This window comes from Nomia melanderi, chromosome 2 (assembly GCF_051020985.1).
Source record: "Nomia melanderi isolate GNS246 chromosome 2, iyNomMela1, whole genome shotgun sequence".
NCBI classification, from domain to species: domain Eukaryota; kingdom Metazoa; phylum Arthropoda; class Insecta; order Hymenoptera; family Halictidae; genus Nomia; species Nomia melanderi.
Window position 1 is genome coordinate 31,558,829 of NC_135000.1, and position 22,298 is coordinate 31,581,126.

At 48.6% G+C, this 22,298-nt stretch overlaps 1 protein-coding gene and 1 long non-coding RNA gene across 2 annotated transcripts in view; one reads left to right on the forward strand and one right to left on the reverse strand.

The window, feature by feature from the left end:
* Window positions 1–20,348, forward strand: part of LOC116429877 (uncharacterized) — a 63,685-nt gene extending 43,337 nt beyond the window's left edge. Inside the window, exon 2 of the mRNA XM_031983329.2 lies at window positions 17,665–20,348. Within this exon, the coding sequence (XP_031839189.2) occupies window positions 17,665–18,032 (368 nt within the window). The 3' untranslated portion in view covers window positions 18,033–20,348. The remainder of the gene's footprint in view (window positions 1–17,664) is intronic.
* Window positions 9,587–13,369, reverse strand: LOC143174195 (uncharacterized). Its single transcript, XR_012997949.1, has 3 exons — window positions 12,929–13,369; window positions 10,345–10,790; window positions 9,587–9,687 (listed from the first exon to the last, which is right to left on the reverse strand). It is a non-coding gene; the product is annotated as an uncharacterized LOC143174195 (long non-coding RNA).
* Window positions 20,349–22,298: the final 1,950 nt, after the last annotated feature.

Below are 22,298 nucleotides of genomic sequence, written 5' to 3' on the forward strand. Positions count from 1 at the left end.
CGCCTTTTAATTCGTCATTTCATTAACCCCTCAATTGCGGCCGGTTCTCCGAGTTTTCTTTCCGGAAACGCGACCGAAAGCTGTGGGTTGCGTCGATTCGATCCAACAAAATCTTGAGATTTTCCTACTCGAGAATGCTCGAATCCCTCGAGTTTCCAAATTTCGGTGTTCGATGTTTCGTAAGATCGTAATGTTGACGCACATTAGCAGCTAAGGGTCGAAGCGATTCGAGGTGATTCTCCGCCACCAACACCGCCGCCGCTGCGCGACCGCGTTATAAATGCTAATTATATGGCTGTCAGACTGCGCCTTTTTTTCTTCTCTCTCCTTTTTCTCGTTTTCAATCGTTTCTTCTGCGTGACCTTTCGCAGTCCCGGCCTAAACGACACTCGAGGAATAAGCGGAGCGAGTTTACAACCTGAATCAGTATTTCGCGAGATCGGCACTTTGTAGCCGATCCAACGATGGTCTCCTTGAACTTTTTCAGTCCCATCGGCTTTTTCTCTTCCCTCTTTTTGCTCGTTCTCTCCGAAAGATTAATAAATCCTTTAATTCATTAGGGTCTCGTTCGGTTCGCGTTTCGGATTGTTACGAACCTCTATTTCCTCCCAGGAAAGAGAAGGAGAGAAACAGTCTCTTGTTCCTTTAATTAAGCTAATTGTTACATTAACCGTTTATATCCCGAAGATGCTTGGAACGCGCCATTTTCGACGAGCGAACATCGTAGCGCGATTAGATTTTTATTTTCGATTTAATTGAATTTAATCTGAAGTGGCATCGCGCGCATTTATACACCCAATTATTGCGAAAACATCGTTCTACCTAGCTCGCGTGTTATTCAAACTGTCTCGATAAAAAAGATGATTCAGGGTATAAAAGGTTAATACTTTGTGAATTGCAAGAATTGTGAATTAAACCTAACGTCCCGACGAGGAAAATTGATGGTACGTATAAACTACTATTAAAGTAATCTATGTGTCTTGAAATGAAAAGCTGTAATTGAAAATCCAAATGTACGTTTAGTTTTGATCCGACTGATCGTTGGACGACCATTAAAAGACGTAACTTGAAATAAACGTTGAGAAGCTTCCCAGAAGAAAAGTGATTATTGCTAATTATCGGAATGCTTTTCATCTCGGAGATAATGGAAAGATAATAGAAACGAGCAATCGGCTAGTTTTCATTTTCCGGGCCGACTGTTGCGTGCAATTAATACATCAACGGAGGAGGAAATTGTTTCGTTCGTACTTGGACCGTCGTCTCCCGGCGAGTCCCTGCGCGGCCAGAGGACGCCGCTCCGTCATTTGTCTAGTCGATAGCCACCGCCCTTTGCCGCGCGTCGCGCCACCTTCCGCCCTTCGACCGTTCGTTTCACCTCTGCGCACCGTCTACGACCACCGGCGATCGCGCTCTGCCAAATAGAAATAAATTATCTAGCGGAACAGTCCAAATTACTCGATTCTCTGTAATCCTCGTAACTTCGCATCGATCATTAGTAGTATAGCAACGATAGTACTACCTCTCGACGCGAGAGTATCGTCGGCTGCCTTTCAAAATGGAGAGATTCTTTAATGAGGAAAAGAAGGCTGGCGCCGCTCTTCTTATTGAGCCCCTGGCGAATCGCTGAAACTCCGGGAACCACTGTTTCTCGAGAAATTTCGGCCCTGTACGAGCACTGATTTACATGCCCGAAACTCTCTCAGGCTATAGTCCTGACAAACCAACCGCGACGACACGTTCGAGGAACTGTTGGAATGTCCTATCCCGAGGACCGAAATTGTTTTCCGAGAACCATCGACTTGCCACCCCGCGGTTCTGTTACTCGATACGGTGAACCGTGACCCCTCCGACGGGATATTGCACCCAGGGGAATCTTCGTTCCCGGGTTTCCGGGGTTAAACCCGCGGGAAATGACGTCGCCTCGAACGCAACCGCACGTGTTGTCCCAATGCGATCTTTCGCGTCGATCGACACGGACATTCCTTTCATTATTTTCATTTCATGGGAAGACGGTTGGTTTAATGTTGCAATTATCATTAGTATATCTGTCGCGAATTACAAGTTACGATACCTAAATTATGTCCATGCGGTCAGGAATTCGAGTCGTCGAAGCTCGGGAAATCAACTCTAAAGAAAATAGTTGAATCTTATCTCTATCCGGTTTAAATTGGAAGTTGCCGATCTACTAAATTTTACAAACGAATACAGGCTCGAAAAGAGGGGAGGTCTTTCCGAGGCGGAATTAGTTGGTTTCAAACAGTTCCATACCGTCGGAGAGCGAAATCGATGAAACAATCGAGACTCCAGCGCTTGGTCGATCTCCGAGAAAAGGAATTCCGTAAAAAAGCTCGTCACTCGACGGAGCGATCGGTCAACGACTTCCGGGCTCGCCGGAGAGGTACAGTTTTCATTGGTGTATTTAAAATGCGCGCTCGTCCGCACCTCGTAGAAGGACGCTCGTCTCGCGGCGTCTACTGACAGGACGTCGTCTCCCGGTCATTAGTTACGGCGTCGTCACTTCTGCAATTAGAAGCCACTAACCATATTCTTTTTGCCCCCCGGTCCCCGGCCCCCCGTTTCTCTCGCCGGTCTCGCCTCTCGTCCGATAGGCGCGCGTGTGTGTCTCTTCCGTGGCGCGTCTTTATGGGCCCGCTACCGGCGTGAGTCAATACCGCCGGCTCCCCAAGAGGATTCGCCTCGCGCGGCCGTAGGTAGCGACCATACACGCTTATGCATGAATGTATTCATATCAAATGAGGGTGAACGGCTGCCGGTCGTTCTTGCGCGCAGCCGACAGACGGCCGTATCCTGTCTCCGCGAATTCTGCCGCTGTTGCGCTCGTCAACCTCCCTTTTGCGTTAATACCCTGCGAATCGACCGGTTCAATCGTCCGGTCTATATATATATATATATATATATATATATATATATACACGCACACACGCATGTATACGGTAGTTTTGACTTTGACCGAACTCGTTGCCGTTTATTCCGTCGGTTGACAAACATATCGCGCGCTAAAACTACTGTAAATCAATCGAAAGTGAAAGTTCCAACGAAAATTGCTACCTATTCGCCGTGATCCTTGATTTACGCGCAAAAATAAGTGCCGCGTACAATTGATGTGACAACGCAATCGGAAGTACGTCGGACCATAATTCTCTGCTTAACCGGCCGGCAGCTGAGCCACGGATTAATTAATATTTTCCGCAAAAGGAATCGGCCGTTGTGTCGCAAGACGGAGCACAATGGAATAAATTACGTTCGAAAGTGACAAGACTCCGCCGTTTACTTGTCGGATAGCATCCGACTGTAAATACAGTTCCATTAATTGCGCCGAAGTAAGAGTCGAGGATCGAAAGAAAATTGGCCGGTTCAAAGGGAACGAGGTCGCGGAGGGCCGACGAAGCGCCATCTTTGCTAATTTCCGCGGACGAAAAAGTCTCGCGAGCCTTCTCTGATAATTACGCTAATCAGCGGCACGTGAATCGGGCAACTGTCTTTCGACGGGCTCAAAGCTACTAAAAGCGAGTGAAAGGCGACGGCCGCTGGAAATAGAAGCCCGCAACGGGGCGGAAAGGGGATGAGGATGGAGCAAGATGGAAATCTGAGAAAGAAGTCCGGCTTAATAGGATCACTACGCCAGCGGTCAAACGGCTCTTGAAGTCCCTGTTATTTCAAGAGACGAGGAACGAGGCGTCTTAGCGGCTGTTACATTCCTCGCTACATCGCTCGCGACGCGGCCCCATATTTTGCGAAACCATTCGAAAACATTCAGCATTATCGGTCGGTACTCGAACTGTCGGTTTACTCTGTAATTCGCTCGAATAAAAGTGAATCGATAGAATAATCGGAATAATCCGATTCGCAGGCAAGGCACGCGCGATAAAATGCGATCGACACGGTAGGCGAAGCGACGAGGTGTCGGGGTCGGTCCGGGTCGTAATCCGTAGCGCGGAAGACGAAGGAGAGCCAACTGTTCGCGTCTTCATCAGCGCGGTCGGGCTTGGGGGACCACCCATCAGGAGCAATATCGTTTCATCAGTCGCTAATATCACTGCTTCGAGTGGTTCAACACCTCGTAGCACCAGGTGGGACGTTAACGGCGCCGCGGGAAGTCCTAATGAAGACAAATCTCACCCAAAATGGCGGCCAGACTTATTTCCTGCTCCGCCCATCCCTTTTCTCTTACCGTTCCGCAGCCATTGTCCCTGCGCTTGGTCTCGCCACGCCACGAATCAATTTGACGCCGTTCCACGGGAAATTTCATTAATCTCTCGCGACAGACGTCCCGCGTGATCGTCCATCGATGCCGCGTGCGTCGAACGTCTCGATCGTCTACAATCGCGGTACGCGTGCAACCGCGTGCGACTAATTCCCCGGTCCCTTGCATCGACCTACTTCGCGATAACTATCCGGATCATCCAGAATCGAGACAACGCGTAGACCAACCGCGCGTACCGTGTCTGTTGCTCGACGCAGAAGCCAGCTGCGAGTGATATTACCGGTGCCAACGCGTTTCGCGAGTATTTTATGCCGAGTACCGCCTCTCGCTAAGAATCGGCTGGCTTTGCAAGCTGAATCGAAATTTTTCATTTAATCAGCGTTTCGTATTGCGAGCGCTGGACGTGTACTACTTCGCCTGCGGACTAGCATGGAACTTTCCTATCGTTTCCTCTACTCTTCTCGCTGAATTAAGTATACATAGTTCTTTGGCTTGCCGTTCCTTGTACTCTCGACGGAGAACCGCATAGGATCATGAATATTTGACGGAATCGTTAGTCAACAGCGCGCTACGAACATCCGCAAGATGGATTCGATTGTCGTTCGACCTGCTCGACGACTCCAAAACAGCTGATTATCAACCTCGAACTATTTTATTCTACATTTTGCGTTTCCATGATGAAAATATTTGTAAAATGTCAGCGTTCGGTGAACGAATCCTGCGCGAAAGCCAATCAAAAATGACGGACCAGTGAACCGGGGGGCGTCGGCGCGCGATTTTCTAAAAGCTGAAAGAATTCACGGGGCGCCTGAGTAATGAGCAGCGGGAACAGAAATGGCGTCGGTCGCCGCGGCGTTGTTTACGCGTTAACGATTCGCCCGACACGGACGGAAAAGCGAGGCTACAGTTGACGGGAACATTACCCGGCGGGCACGGGTTGAAAACGCCCGGCTATCCCGGCCGGATAATTATGTGAACCGGAATATTTACGTGCATCAGCGACCGCCGAGTGTGCACACGCACCTGTGAGCCGCGCCGCGCCGCAACTGGATCGAGGCTAGAAAACACCGGGAAAAAGAGACAGACGGAGAGAGAGAGAGAGAGAGAGAGTTATTTTATCGATCGCGTCACGTGTCGCGCATGCTATGGAAACAAATAGCCGAGTAAAAAAGAATCATAGGACCCTACCGAACCCTGCCAACCGGTAATTTCGTATCAGTCTAGCCGGTGATTGGTCGATTCACCATCGGGGCAACCATTCCATTACCCTTTTCAACAGGCTACTTATGCGAGCTCGTAATCAGATTAATTTCCGAGCCAAGGATCCTTGAATATGCATGCGTTTTTGTATTCTTTGTCGGATCAATCGCTTTCGAATGATAATCCTTTTTTTCCGGTACATTGGGCACTTGTAATTGTCCTTCCGAGAGAATTCTTTCTTTCAAATATGTAAACAAGAATTATAATTAACGACGGTAATAGTAAACCGATATTCTAGAGACTCATTTTGAATTGGTATTTTTCTTGTGAATAATTTCCTCGAAGAATAATCATAGATATCGTTTCTATTAAGAGGAACCAAATTCATTTTTCAACGGTCCGAAGCAATGTTCCGAGTCACCGAGCGAAAGACGGTCACGATACTAGCGTATGTGGGTAGAGGAGCATTTCATCGCGACTTCCTGCATCAATGCAACGCTCAAAAGCGATGAATATTGACGAACGTGTATAAGCAAAGGGATATAGCAAAGGGATCGATAAATTGATCCGCTACCACTGGCACGAATAACCCTTTCGACGTATCAATTTGCATCGTGGTAAGAAGCACGCTCGCCACGTCGGATTTCCCATTTATCATAGACACATCCGTGTCGCCAAGCTACAGTGGCCCAACATTTTCCTCGGTTTTCATATTGAACCACTTTCCCTCGATAACAGCAATCAGAAAAGGTCAGTTACTGACGAGAAGAGTAAAACAACGACGGAACGCAAGAGAAAATCGCCGCTGCCGCGAACGTGCCATTAGTTGTTCGTAATTATATAACAAACTGGACAATAGGTGCCATAGGTAGAGCAGGGATATAGGTGCTCTGTTTTATCGATCCGAAGACCGATATTAAACATTTGACACGCCACTTAGTCGTAATAAAATACACCGGCGGTTAAGACGTTATCAACGCGAATGGAATGGATCTCCGTGTCTCTCGACGAGGCGTTACCTTTCGACTCGCGAAAACTGCGTGCTCGGCGTGCCCGCAACGAAAAAACTAAAAACTAATTCACAGTCGGACGATATTATTATTCTCGTTCCACTTTGTTGTCGAACCGTCGACGAAACACACCGGCCCGAAAATTCGTGAACAATCGCGAAGCGGCGAAAAACCAAACGATAAATCTTCGTGAGCGGGACCGACCAGTCGTGCCCTTGGGCCTAAACGACTAAATAAGTGTTCCAATTTCAAAATTACCCGCTAAACGATTTGTGGCCCGGCAGAAAATATATCGTTGACATGTGGGCAAAGCCCCTCGGGCTCGCCGGAGGGGAGCGAGGGGCGAGAGTTCCCGGGAGCAGGCCGCGGGATGGAAAAAGAGGGTCGCCGAGACCGGGACAGACCGAGAAACGCCGATGGAAAGGCGCAAAGGGAACGAGAAACGGACAGAGAAAGAGACGGAGCAGGAGCAACGGAAAGAGAAAGAGAAAGAGAACGAGAACGAGAAAGGGAACGAGCGGCGCGCATGGTTGCCCCCGGGAGACAAATGACCGTCGACCGACGGAAGACACTTCCAAATTGCTCCACGGTGTCGCTTGTCCCGCCTCTTTTTACGTGTCCCTTCGTATATTCCTTCGTTGGACGGCTCGTCGCGAGCGAACGACCTATTAGCCAAATATTCGTGGAACCGGCGACGCGTGCCGCCGCCGCCGGATTTTCTAACGAGCGCCTCTGATAGCGGATGTCGCGACTGTCGCCTTCCAGGAAGACTCTTGGATTTTCTTTGACGGATCGTTGAAAGTTCGAATATGGAAATTAAGGAATTTTCCTGGCGAGGCTTTTCATCGTCTTTCTGAGAGTGGTTCTACCGCGACGGTAGAGAATAGAAAAATCCAGTGAGCGGAATATTGTTTCACGGTAGTCAGTACAGATTTAACGGTACCTTTCGGGACAATATTGAAAGGTTTCTCTCCCTTTCGAAACGATTCAGACGATTGAAACGTTGAAACGCAGATATCGTCGATGACTACCTCTAAAAGATCCTTTTGCTTTTCCAAAGGCGAAACGGTCGGCGCAATACAGTCGGGGATGCTGTTCTTAAACGCCAATGAAAGCTGCCGAGCTGAAACCGAAGAGCATTAAAGCGCTTCAACGTTTCACGTGGCAACCAATGCATCGCCTTATCCGCGATAACACGCGAATAAATCGTCCGGCTGCGCGATTAAGATGCCTTCGAATTTCCCACTTATCACGGTACAATGGATTTATGGGAACGCGGAGCCACTCGACTCGATCGACCGCGGGCCGGGCTTTATTGGACACCAACGTTTTCCCTCTTTCGTTCCCTTTCGTCTTGATCCCGGTCCTCCTTCGATTTCGCTCGGTCTCCGTCTCGCTCCAAAAATCACGCGCACTGTCGCTCGACGTTCCTCGAACATCTTTGCGACTCTCGCCGGTTTTCGCATTAGAATCGTCGAGCAACCGACTCGCTTGATCTTTGCAAATCGGTACACGAGCCTGTCCATTAACATTTCAATCGATTCGCATTACAATGTACAATAAATACCGGCAAATCAGTCGAAGCGTTTAACGGCTTATCGATCGAAGAATATCGTGGAGGATGATTTTTAATTGCTAGTTTTCCACTGAAATAACTCTGCTGTCAAGCATAATCGTGTTGCGTCACAATACAATTCCTCTTTCCTTGAATAAAAAGGAACGTATTAAAAACACTTGACGATCGATTTACATAGAATCGAATCGCTCGATCGTTACTTTAGACTGTTACGGTGAGAGCGTTATTTTACAAAGTCGATTTTACCGTGTCGCCATTAACGCGAAGTCACGCCTCTTTGTTCGATTAAAGAAACACGCCGAAAGAAATCGATTCTTTTTCCGTGAACCAAATGGCCGGTTGCTCGGTGAATTGTGAAACATTGTTAGCCAAAATACTTCCGCGTTAGCGGCTCGGTGACGTAAGAAGATCTCGGTCGTTTGTTCGGGAAAGAAACGGGATGCAAGAAACGCCGGAAGCTTTTGTGTTTTCCGATAAGTCAATACCTAAGTACTTGTTTGCACTTTCGAGCGATCGGCATCCTTGTCCTTGCGGAATTCGATCGGCGGATAAACGAAGCGGTTTTTCTGTCGATCGATCTTTTCGGTGGACACTTGCGGTTATGATCGCGGACCAAGCTGCGGCCCGATTTTCCAGTTTTATTCCGTCTCGTTCGAGAGAAACGGTTCGAATTTCGATCGATCTATAAATATCGAAGCGGATCTGTTCCTCGGCGCGTTAACGAACCGTCAAAGGCCTGCGGTTGCAACAAGATATCATTCTGACCGTATCAGAGCCGGCTAACAAGAAACTGTTACCAAATAATCCATTAAACCTGCGGCTCGTCGCATCGTTTCAAGATCGTCGCGGCTCTTAACTCCGACGCTACTATACTCGAGTGATTTCTGCCCGAGCGGAACCAAAATGGCCGCCGCCAACTGCTCGCTTCTCCTATGCGCCGCGCGCTGTCGTCCGACCGACTTCGATTAATCAGTGCTCATGGACCGATTGAAATTCTAATTCATTTTTTACGTGAACGACGCGTTCGATATTTTCATTGGTGCTTACATTAACATACCTTTAACACCCTTTTTTCCGTTAATATAACTGGTGTCCGTTAATACAACGTTCGAACGTTGCAGTTCTATAGGAATTTTTCTACACTGTTCTCTCAAGAGGATTTATCCTCAAATTGTGTACATTAAACGCTCCAATAGTTGTCCGCGCTTTATTATGAAAACTTTGCGTTTACGTTGAAGCTTTATTAAGACGTTTTGTTTAATCCTCTTAAGGTACTGAATGCCGATGAGTTATGAATCTACTTAATGGGAAACGGTGCATTTTATACGTGTACGCCTATTCATTCGTCATTAGAACGAATAATATCCTTTGGAATGCATTTGAAACGGCAAGATCCGATCTTTACGCGTTAAACCCTGAATTCTAGCAGCAGAGGGCGCGGACCACCCGCTGCAGCCAAAGAAACGAACCCTCTCCTTTCACATCCCGAGAACTCTCCGCGTAAGCAACCACGAGCAACGTTTCGATTAACTTTATAGGGTGACTCTGCCGAAATGTTACTCGGTTACAGAGCCTGTCCGGTTCTACCTGGTTCGCGGCAACTCGTTGGCAGCACGTCCGCGTACAAAATCTTTCCAAGGATCTACCCGATATCGTACAACAGTTGCTCGATAAATCTGTAAAATAAAGAAATCCTAATTAGTTTGAAAACATCGCATTTATTTCTCGATTCTTTCGTATCGAGGACGAACGACAACCGGTTAAGAAACATTGAAAAGGCAAACCCACTTGCTTCGAATTTCATATAGGCTATTAGCAAGCCTCCAAGATCCTTCATTAACGTTACACGGTTTTATCGGAGAACTCTAGCAAGTTCCCTCCCCTTTGGTTGGCTCTAAAAATGGACCGACAATTCGCTTGTATCGCGACAGCTGTATCAAAGTAGCGAGATCGAGGTGGTCGTGGCTCATTAACTTCGTTAAGCTGAGGCGGCCTGTAGTCGTCTACTGGTAGCAGCCTCCCAGCTCCGAGATTACGACCGCGAATACATTAAACGCGGCGTCGTCATTCGTCGCCGAGTGTTGCCGTCGTCGTCGTCGTCGTCGTCGTCGTCGTCGTCGTCGTCCTCGAATGCACCATCTACGGTCGCATCAACGTAAATCACATTTTAACGCGTTAATCCGCAGACGTACGACGTCCTTTAAGCGGAAGTCACCGCGTTGGCACTCGAAGCGGCGCGCCGGCAGCCGCGTTTCCGCACGCCAATTGGCGTGTCGGCTCGCAATTGATACGTGCCTAGGCGCAACCGGTGCACTTGGAATTTCACCTCTTACCGTTTCTTCCTTTTTCTCTCTTCTTTCTCTCTCCTTTCTTTCCTTCCTTCCTTCCTTCCTTCCTTCCTTCCTTCCTTCCTTTCTCCCTTCCTTTCTTTCTTTTCGCGGATCCTTCTTCCCGCTGGTTCTTTTCGACGGTTCTCGGTCCTCGCGTGTCGACTTGACCGTTCGAACGAGGATGGAACGCCGTTGCTTCATCGCGCAACGATCGCCAGGTCGAGCTTCTGTGTCAAGGGTCGATACCGCGGCGGAACACGTGAACCCTGTCCCGAACATCCGGAATTTTCTGCTCGAGACCCCGCTGCTAATGATGAAGCGGTACTTTCCAACGCGAGTTGTATGGGAAGAAATGTAGATTTCACGGTGTTCCAACAATAAGTCATTCGGTTTGTCGGGTTGCCGAGGAAGAATTGGTGGTATTATCGTCCGTGGTAATTGTTTTACATCTATAAATATGTAAACGAGTGATCGATAAGGTAGCAGACGTCCACGTTCGTCGATCGAGCAGAACTCGAAAGCTCGAAATGGCTACGAACTATTGAAATTGAAAATTCTCGAAGATTCAGCAGCCTGTCGCAGCATTCCGACCTATCCTCCCATTCGTTCTTCCCCGAAACCTAAGCTAAAACCCGAAGAAAGATGGCCGCTGCAATAAACCCAATCGAAATCCAAGCAGGTAGAGGAGCGAAAGGTATCCGAAAACCGAAGCTCGAAACCGTGCAGAATCTCCGAGGCAGCGCGCAGTCATTAAGCAGCTTTCGCATTCGCTGCGCCGTCTGAAAAGCCAGCAGCGTGCTCGCCCCTCTCGCCTCGAAAGGGACCGGTGCCGAGAGGGGCGAACGGGGAGGCGAGAAGAGTGGATCGCGGCTAAACGCGAGGGGCCCCGTATAATCACAAAGAAAGGTGAGAAAATCCGCGAGTCGGAGAGATCGACGACTGCCGGCGGAGACGCTGCCGAGACGAGCGGCCGGGAGCCCGAGAGCCCGAGAGCCCGCCAGCCCGGGAAGGGGTTGCGAAAGGACAGCCGAAGCGGCGAATTCGTGAACATCAAACGAATTAAATCTCCGCGGAGAGCCGACCGCAGAAACTAATATCTCGGCGAGGCTCCTCCGCCGAGAGCTCCTTCCGTTCGTCGTTTCTGCGTCGCGTTCCGCTGCTTCTCCTTCCTCGACCGCCACCACCGTATTTCTGGCCGGCAAAATGGACGGCCGACGACAAAATTGTTGCCCACTTTTCTCGACCGAATTAGATTCGCCGAAAGAATGCGGCACGAGGAACGACATTTTCTCACTGGAATCGACCGAGAACTTTCGACACAATATCTTGCTCCACGAAAACAACTCTCTTCCTGTGCAACCGAACGATCGAAGGAAAGCACAAGGAAAGGGAATTCTATACGGCAGTTTACGATACGATACACTTGCTCGAAATTACTCGGATCTTTCCTTCCGTTCGAATGGGAAGATTTCGCGAAGAGCGTTTCAACGACTCGTTAGATTTCGTGGCAAATAGATACGTCCGGCGTAGGATATATCACATAGACGGTGCCGCCGTTAATCCGAGGATACTGTTGTAGCATGAAAATGTGCTGTGGGAAAAATGTACAAAGCAGACGCGTCTCCAATTACTTAGATTGCGAATCATTACGCATTTATAGCTCGTAAAAGTCCGGGGAAATCAGTGAAACGCACGACTCCATAGAATTTAATACAGTGTCAGATTATTCTTAACTCACCGAAACAATTAACACAGAAAACATTACCTATTTCATTTAACTGTAATTCCTCCATAATCATTACTATCTGGAAAAATATTGGTGTGCACGAACATCCGCATTCCGCCGATCGCTAATCGAGCCTCGCGCGAGCCGTTCGCAGTTAGGTTCGCGCGCGAACTGAAAGGCTAGTGCGTGCAAACGGCGCGGCGAGGACAACGCGATTGCAACGGGACAAAGCGCGTTTAGAACCGATTAAAAACAATCAATTTCTCAGGCACCCAACTCCTTTTTTCCCCCGGCTCGAAGCGTTTAACGCGTTTAACGATTTCGCGAGGCGAGCCGCACGTAAAGCAGAAAATAGACTATCAAACTACTTAATCGACCAGCGAGATATCGCTCTTTGCGCGTTTATCTTGCTGAATGTTACCGATTTATTTCATGCTACATGCAATGTAAAAACATTTACAACTAATTATCGGTTAGTCGAATGAATTACGATCATTCGACTCGGTTGCTCGTGCAAAATAATCTCGGCGGAGATTAGAATTGCTTAACGCGTCGATCGTCGGGTGTCGGTCTTTCGATGACACAGCTGATTCTTGCGCGGAAGGCGTTATGGCTCGACGAAACAGAAAAAATCATTAAACCATACGTCGTCAAATGACCGAACTGAAACTACGCAGTTCGATTAATCCGTTTCCACTCGAAGTATGCATCGTCTAACTTGCTTACCTCTATTTTCTAGCCAATTATTTGACCGGTTGCAAGGGGAAAAGTGGCGGTACAGTTAGCGGAAAATGGTGGGCCCGAAAGAGCGAAAAGGTTATAAAGGAACGGGCCATCTTCCCGGACGTAGCATGCGCATACCTCGAATTCGTTTTAATCCTCAGCCTGGGAACCGTCCGCGACTTTGGCGGTCGTAGGATCCGCGCGTCCGATTTTTCTCCGATTCCTCTCCGAGGTTTTTCCGATCCATGGACGATCAAGTGGCACCGGGAAGATGTAATTTCCGAGGTAAACGAGCTGGGACGGTCGTAATTAGAGCTGACACTTGTCCCGAGCGGTGCGCCGGCTAAAACCCGCGTACAATTAGACGGTTCCGTGGCCGGGCAAAAAATAATCGGGATCGCCGGAGATATAAACAGCCGGGATGGACGATGGATCCGCGTGTTTTACGGCGACGTAATAGCGCTTTCGACGGGCATTAAATTTCCCCCGGCCGGTAATTAAGTCGTTTCCGGCGCGGTTTAGAAAGCCGTTCCGAACGTGTGTCCACCGCGAAAAACGGCCGCCGCCCGGGAAATGCGAACGAGGTGCAAGCTTCGGCGTAAATCTGCCGTCCGCGTTGCCCGCGTTGCCCGCGTTGCCCGCGTTGCCTGCCGCGACCGCCTCTCGCGTCTCACCGGCGCGCCACCGTGGAACCGTTAGCGGAGCAATCTTCGTCGCCGTAATAGATCGTAATAGATATTATCCGGCCGATAGCTGTCGGAACTACCGGCGAAAATGCGGTTAGAATCGTTACCCTCGGACTCGAGCGTCTAGTCTTGTTGCGTCGTAAATCGAGGGACGAGAATGAAATTTGTTTAAGCCCGGATCGCTCGTCCATCATCGAAATAACTACGCCGTCTATTTATATCGAGCGACAAGCGTTTGTTCGATACGAGCGATCCATCCGGGAATCCAACTTGGCAACGGCAACCTCGAGAATCGGCTTGCACCAGAGGAAGCGTTACGTTAATCGACATTCGCGACCGATCAGCAATAGCAATGCTAACGAACGCGACTCGACCGACAGGTGTCGACGCTGTCTGCGAAACTTCCTAGAACACGTAACGTACCCAGTGACGATGAAATCGCGGCTGGGCTTGAGGACGCGAGAGCGATGCAATTTGTAATTAAAGGGTTCTCCATATTCCGCTATACGAGCAAAATTCCGCCGGGACGACGATAATTCCTAGGTGTCTCTTTTCCGAATCGCGAGACGTCCCGTTCCGGGTTTCGCCTGGCAGAACGCGCCACGGAGGATTTAATTAAACCTTCCCATCCTCCATCTTCCATCTTCTCCGTGGATAGAGCGTCCTTCTTTCGACCACGGAAATCGCCCAACGATTTATCGAGGTTGGCTTCATTCGGGGTCTAATTTACATAGAATTAAGCGGCTCGGGATCGGGACCGTTCCTCGATTTCCTCTTTGAGTTATTACCGATTCATCCTATGCGAATCTTCGGCCATTTTTCTCTCCCATCGGTCCCTGGCCAGCGTTCTATCGGCACGATAACGACGCGTTTGCAATCTACGCCCATCTACGTACGCGTATCCACGTGTGTATCGAGTGCGGAAATTGAATCATTTATGGGGTATAAGAATCGTCGAGATATTAATGCAACGTAAACTTGTAATCATGCTCAATACTGTTCCATTTTACTTTGAATTTGCGGAAACCGTTCGGCAGGAAAATTAATTGGTAATTTCAGCCTCTCGGGGAAAACGCCTGCCCCCGCGAACTTCCGCTGTCTGGTTATGTATAAATCATCGTCGCTATCGTAGTTCACAGGTATATAGCTGCCTCCGTTTTTCTTGTATAGCTTTAACGATCGAGTAGTCGATCGTTTTCAACTTGAATACATAGTAGTCGATACATTGAACGTTTCTCTATAATACAAAGATACGAAACGTACAAGTTCATTTCAGATTTGAAAGATCGCGAGATTGCCAGTGCAACAGTGAAACAGTACAACCTGTCGGATGCGTTAGTATCGGCTGAAAATCTCGACGAGCCTGGTAGAGCACTTTGTAACTAAACGCGAAAGAAAGACGTTTCGATCAGTGCGTTCAATGGGTCGGAACGTGAGAAGGAGCTACGTTCGCTACGTAAGGCTGATTGTTCGCCGGCGGTGGCTAGCTTTCGACCGGGACTGTACACTCGGGTTGCGCAGGTGTGACCGATGGCGGCGCTCTTTGATCCTGGAGGGACTCCCTCGGCTACCTTGTCCCCGACTCATCGACCGCCTCTCTTTTTCGTCATTCGGCTCGATTATTTCCTAATGGCTAACGCCATCGCGAATTCCGCCTCCGTTTTCCGGGATGCTTCTTGTCGTTGGCGCGACGTCCTCCAATTAGCTTTCCGCCGCTCGGGAACAATCATTGATAACAATCGGTCGACGGCATCGCTGAATCGTCAATGAAATCGACCATGCGAGCGTCCGCCGCGTTTCCACGTTCTTAATAATTCCCTTCGATTCTTGTTATTTATTCCGACGATAATCAACCGCGAATGCAACGTGGATACAAATAGGTGGGAACTTTGACGCGGTGGATAGAACTCTCGAGGTAGTTGTCTATCGATTTCATAATAAGTTAGCCATAAGAATAATAGAAAAGTTCGATGAAACGATTCGAAGAAACTTCCGTAAACCTCTGCGCGGAAATAGTGCCGACGATCGCGATCCGAGAGTCGAACCGTTCTCCCTGATCGATCAGGCCGCGCGACCGCTTAATTACGTTGAACGCGGCGAGCTACCGTTCTCTACGGAGACCCCGACGCAACAAACTGTCCTCCAATTACACGCGAGATTTCTCTCGCGATGATTCCGTATTGCTCGGCGCTCGGCTCCGCGCAGGAAACCATTAGAAAACGAGCTTCGATTGTGCATTAGAAAAGTCCTGGATGCGAGCGACAGGCATACGCGGCGGGTTCGAATCATTCTTCTTAATTACTCCGCGGCGCGATCTCCTAATTGCTTCGAAACACGCGAGGTCTTCGGGTCTTTAAAACGCGGATCCGTAATCCCATTAGCTTCTTTTTTGTCGCGACGATGCTTGTTCGACATTAATTACAGATCCGAACGCGTGTAACAGTAGCCTCTCTCGCGCAGAATCTTCGGATTCCGCTTAATTATTCAACGACACACGATCGGGCTAATTGCCACGACGAACCTTCGAGGATCTGGGAACGAACGGGCTCCAGTGTCCCGTGGCAAGAAGCTGTCGTCCAATTAAAGTTTTCTTACAATGATCGCGCGCGGACACCGATCGAGCATTAGGCAGTCGAGCACTCGCCGTTCCGAGTTACGGACCGTTCGAGTCGTTCTTCTTAACCCACATTTTCTCCCTCGAGCAATTCCTTTTCATTCGAGAAGCTTCGGAAGAAACCTTTCTTTCTTATTGAAAACTGATTCCTCTTCGAGGAATAACTTGTTTCGTAAACACGTGTCCGAGTAGAAATTGGACGCTAGAACTACCAAACAGGTCGAAGCGAGCCGTTCCGAATCTCTTCGTTCGCGATTATCGAAAACGGATCATCTCCCGAGAAGTCGATCGAGAAATCGACTCGTGTACAACCGAGCGAGGGTAAAGCCACGAGGAGACAAGACAAAATAGCCAATTTTCCAGCTCGGTAGTTTTACCGTCAACTCATTCGAGAGTAAGATTTCTTTGAACGACGGTCCCCAGGAGCCAACACCGGAAATCATCACTTTCACCGTTACCGTTGACATTTTTTTGTAATACCGATAATCTTAATTCTAGGTTACTCCTTCGAGAATGTTATCCATCGGCTAGTAAAGTAACAGTAGTTCCTCGGTACAGTGTAACTGCGGTGTTTTCGCGGTGTTTTCGCGGTGTTTTCGCGGTGTTTTCGGGTATGCGCTCGGTCTCGAACGGATTAATTATTCAGCGACGATACCCGCGATACTCTTATCCTCTAATTGGTTCGCGGCCCGTCGAAAACAAAACCGGGTCTTTTGGCGTCCCTAGGGCAAGAAGCTGTCCCGGAATTCCACGGGCCGAGCACCGTAACGAATAGGTAATACGATTTTTATGGAGAGATCCCTTCCGTCGCTCGAAAATGCATCTGATTTGTGGCTCGGAGCTGGCCGTGTCGGCGGAGGGGACCGTCCAGGGCCCCGGGTTATTCAAAGACGCCCGGGGATGTCCGATTCGTTTTGCATTTCTCCTCTTCTATCCCCTCTCGTTCGGAGATTAAGAAATTTCGATATTAGAATCGGCCCGCCGGCAGATCTAAGGCGTATTTATGGAAGTTACCGCGCGATCAACGGCGTTTCTAGCTTCTAGCTTCGCCGAGGAATTTGGGAAAGTGGGATATCACTACAATGACTCAGAAATTACGTTTGTGCCGCTATCTTTTATTTCCAGCTGTTCCACTTTATTGCCCCGGCGTTGTCCGACTCGGCTTCTCGCCGAGTTCTCCTTTCTTTATTAATCCCGCATAATCATTTTCTTCGGGCGGCTTTTTCGGATAGCGATAAACACGGCCTCGCAGCGGCAACCGCAACAGCGCGGGGAACAACTATGCGTGACATTTTGAAAATCCCCTCGAGACAGAAACTAGATTTTCAACGGCTGTAACCGTTCTATCTATTCCAGAGAACGAAATCGAACTCGAACGATACGAAATGCGCATCGGTCGCGGCAAAGGAGCTATCCGAAAGGCCCTCGGCCTTCCCACGAGTAGATCCTGAAATCAGATTAATCCTCGGGCAAACCTTCATCAGCCCAGAGTCCGTCGAGCGACGCGTGAATCTCATTAGCGAGCGTTGTCCGCGGCCACGTTCTAATCTCCTCGGTTACCGTTACTGTTCCAGAGCAAGCCAATCACCTGAACCTGTTCAACAACCGTCAGCAGCCGAAGAAGAAGCGCAAGAGCAGGACCGCGTTCACGAACCAACAGATCTTCGAGCTGGAGAAGCGGTTCCTCTACCAAAAGTACTTGAGCCCGGCGGACAGGGACGAGATCGCCGCTCAGCTGGGACTGAGCAACGCGCAGGTGATCACGTGGTTCCAGAACCGAAGGGCGAAGCTCAAGCGGGACATGGAGGAGCTGAAGAAGGACGTGCAGACGGTGAACCCGCTCCTGGTCGCCCAGCACCACAAGACCTTCCTGGAGAACGTCCAGGACCTGGGCATCCTGAAAAAGAGACCCCTGCCCAGCTCGATGGACGAGAAGTCGTAGGCTACCGACGCCACGTTGGCCACCTTGGCCATGTTGCCGGTGCCGCGGCGAGAAACGAAAGCCCCTCGAGCCAGACCGAGTTCTCGGACCAACAGCTCTGCGTCTCGGATTGCTGATCTACCCTGTCGATCGGTGTGTGTCTCGTTAAATCTCATTCTTCACCATTCGCGTCTCGGGAACGTTTTCTTTCAACGTTGCCGAACAGTTGGCTGCATTCTTTTCCCGTTGATCCTCCGAACGATCATTGTCTCTCGGCGTGCAACGGGTGTCTAGAATCTCTGGACTTCTTCCTGATCGGATACAAATCTCTGCTTTTATCGAGATTTCCCCTTTTGAAATTTTTCTATCGAGATTTCCGTTCATTTACCATTGTCTTTGCGCACTTTCAATAATAATTGCAAAAAGAACGCATCAGGAATAAATCATTTTGGTCCTATCCGAACGTGTTCTGTTCTCTACGCGGAAAACTGGTATTGTAATTCCGTTGAAATCGACGAGGACCAGATTCAAGGCTACCCTCGTCACGGATCGGGTGTAAGGATGAGTAATCCGAATGTTGGGATCGTAGATCATGGATCGATCGTTCGTCGAAGAGATGAACACGCGTAGTCGGGGATGGTATAGTACAAAGAAGAACGGCGTTTGTGTCGGCGATTCACGCGACGACGGTGAAACGGGAATGGATCGAACAAGGCTGAGAAATTTTCGAACCTTTTTTTCTTTTTCTATCGAAAGAGCAAAGACTGAGAGTCTGGCGAACGGGAACGAACGGGGAAAGCGGAGGAAATTAACGTAGCTGTTCTTTCGAAGCTAATCTTCGGTTGTCTCGCAAATCTGTACCACTTGTTTCGCAAGAGAATACTTTTACTTTACCATTCTTCGATGTTACACGCTATCGGGTAGCTCTTCTTTCTTGTACAAGCTATCGTCGGATTTTCTAGTTTAACCGAAGAAAAGAGTAACTTTCATCCGATTCGAATGTTCTGTTAGAATTACGATAACTACCGATTACCACCGATCAGATGAAAAGCTTCGTTAGAGATTTCCGGTGCAACCGAATGTATCGTAAAGGTTTTGTCAAATGAAAAACTGCCAAATAATCACGGTCCCAGCTGACTCTCGAAACCCGCCTCTTGCGACAGATAATATTTTCGATATCTTAGAGACCTCTTCCGTTTTAACGCGTCGACGGAGGCGAGGCCTTCTCGCCGAGCATTTCCGAGATACCATTTCACCTGTGCGGAGGATATAAACTTTTCGACGAAGGCGCAGGTATTTACGAGAGGCATTAAAGGAGCAGATAGAATCCGCGTTACGCGACGTAGACACGGGGAAAACCGAGCATCCATGGAATTCTGTTTGAACAAGGGAACTCTCGCACACCTGTGTATACAGACACTTCATTAATTTATAGAAACCATCCCCGGCCGGATGGCACGCGATTATTTCGAAAGAATTTTATCGACGGAACGATCAACGGCGTCGAGAAACCGAAGAAATCGATCCGGGATCGATTCTCACCGCAAAAATCACGTCCGTCTTTCTATTGGCATTGTATCGCAGATTTTTCATAAGATAAAGAAAACTTTGGAACGATCGAATATATTACCTGATTTTGATTCTTCCGTATTCGCGCTGTCGTAGTTTGAACCGTAACGCGCCGTTGGAAAAATGTAACTGTACCATCGACAAGCGAGGCGTAACAGGGCACTGTTAACGAAGCCAGCAACGACAGAACGCAGTCGCACGAACCGTAATTTGTCCAGTAATCTTTCCACGAGCGAATTTTCCAAGTCGGGGATGTAATTGCGCTGAATTCGTGCGAGTCGGTCGTTTCAACTGGAACAAGTGAAAAGAAATCGCACTTGAGACGTCTAGTCGACACGCGTGCAGAATTTACAATCAATTCGCCTACCGGTATTGTTTTAAATCGAGATGCCCAGTTAAATTTCACTTGATTTAGTTGAACGCGTTTCACTGGTACGTTCCAGTGTGTTAATTTGCCGTTTCGATCGGTAACGAAAATCTCTCGTGCACAGGTATCTATAGAGAGTCGAGAAGAATTCGAACGAAGCACCTCCGTTGCCCAGTGTCTACGCGCCGGAAAGGGAAGAAACGGAAAAACCGAGCGGGCCTAATTTCTGTTTCATGTTTAGCGAGAAAAATGGGTCCGCGCGCCGGCGGACATCCTGTATTATATTGTATTTATTGCGTAGCGAGAGGAGTATGGTGAAAGAAAAAGCCAAATGATCCGGAGAGAGAGAGAGAGAGAGAGAGAGAGAGAGAGAGAGAGAGAGAGAGAGGGAGAGAAAGCATCGGTGAATAAGTTATTAAGTAAATATTCTAGCGCATTATAAATTATGAAGAGAAACAAAAATGGAGGCTCGAGCCTCGGCCCGTGTACATAAGCTGTATATACGTCTCGTTCTCCCGATTCCTCGTTCCTCCTTCCTGAGCCCCCAACATTTATCCCTGCCCTTTACCAATCCCCCTCTCCCTCGAATAATATTTACGTATAAACGAAGAGATAGAGTCGTCGGACACGATTAGAATAAAAATCGAGATGAATTATAAACGATAGATGGGACACTGCAATATACCTGATCATCAGTTTAATTAGTGAGCTTTACGACCGCGTTATAAGATGTAAATCCGTATCGCGTACACCGCTTAATGGTTTACGAGGTGATAGACGCGTGAAAGGGAAGCCCGAGAGTGCGTGTGTGAAACGGACTTGGTACTGTTGTACAGTGAGTCTAAATAAATGGAGACATTTAAAATAAACGCGCGGAATAATTGACATTTTCCCTGCACCCTCATCCCCCTAACGATCCGGCCGGCGAAGGATTTAAATGGCGAGGTAAGTCGTTCGGCCGCTGGACAACCGATACGAGATACAAGATACGAGATAAGCGGCTAGGCCAAGGGGTTTGTTATGACGTTTATAATCGCGCGGCTCCACCGACTGCCCGACATATATATCGTTGTCATTTCGATTCATTAGAAGGTGTCAACGGTCCGAGACCGGACCAACTTGGAACCGTGCCACGGTTTCTGTCTTTTTCCAAACGGCGAGACTTCTTTCGGGATTAGCGAGCATTTAATACGGAAACGCTCGGAGCGTGCGCTGGCCCCTTCGACGAAATCTAAACCGTTTATCCACGCTGAATCGATCTACCGGTGTGGATAGAAAGTTGCCGAACAAAATCACCAACGCGCGGAATTTCAATTGAAATTCTGAGGGGACAGGGTTCACCGGTTTTATGCCTGCACGGTTACCATTTCGATCGTTTTGCAGGAGTACGGAGTAACGCTTCTGAAAATTACACGAGCGAATTAGAGGATAATGTATCTATGTAGTGTAACGGATGCGAACAGATTGTTTTACTCTTATTATTCTTATTATTCCTATTATTCCTATTATTCCTATTATTCCTATTATTCGCGAGAAATCTAGAGCGCGCAGCTGCTGGACACGGATTTTTAGGGTGGTAATAGGCTCTCGGTGGCGTGCGCCAGTGGAATTATTCTCTAAGAATAGATGCGCGCGGCCCTTCTCGGAACGTTTTTGAAGTCGTTTGCACGGTTTACCCGAAGCAGTAATTTATTCAGATGTTTGTTAACGATTAAGCCTTTCCCGGTCCGTCTGTTCGCGCGAACTCTGCCACTCGTCATAACCAGTCACCTCGAGGTTCGTCTAGTCCTTTGGATGGCGCAGTTGCAACAACATTGCGATTGCGCACCAAATTTTCCGGCGGGCTGTTACGAAACCGAATAATAAATAAATTCGCTTTTCAGCCGATCGGACGATTCGGTTTATTCCGGTCCTCTAGGACCGAGCCTGTAGCACTCGAAGAGTCCGAAGAAACATTTCAACGAAATGCCTAATTGTTCGATGGTACAGTCGACGAACGGAAAGAAAGGAAAAGGCAATCGGACCGATAGTCTTGCAAGAGCAAATTAGAAGCAACTCCCGAGCTTCCCGCAGACTTATCGTTCGCCGGAGATAATGCGATTAGCGGGGAACTGCGAGCGCGAAGAAGTTTTAATGGCGTCGCGTCCTGGGTTTCCCGGGCTGGGTTGGGTATACTCGTAAATAGAAATGCTAACCAGGCATCGGTGACCAGTCTCTCCTCGCGCAATCAGAGATGCGCGAAGAAGATACCCCGAGCATATTACCGACCTACTTCCTGTTAGCGGAATATCTGATGCTAAACGGAACCATTTTATATCGAGTCTCGTTAATGAGCCCGTCGTTAGCCTGTC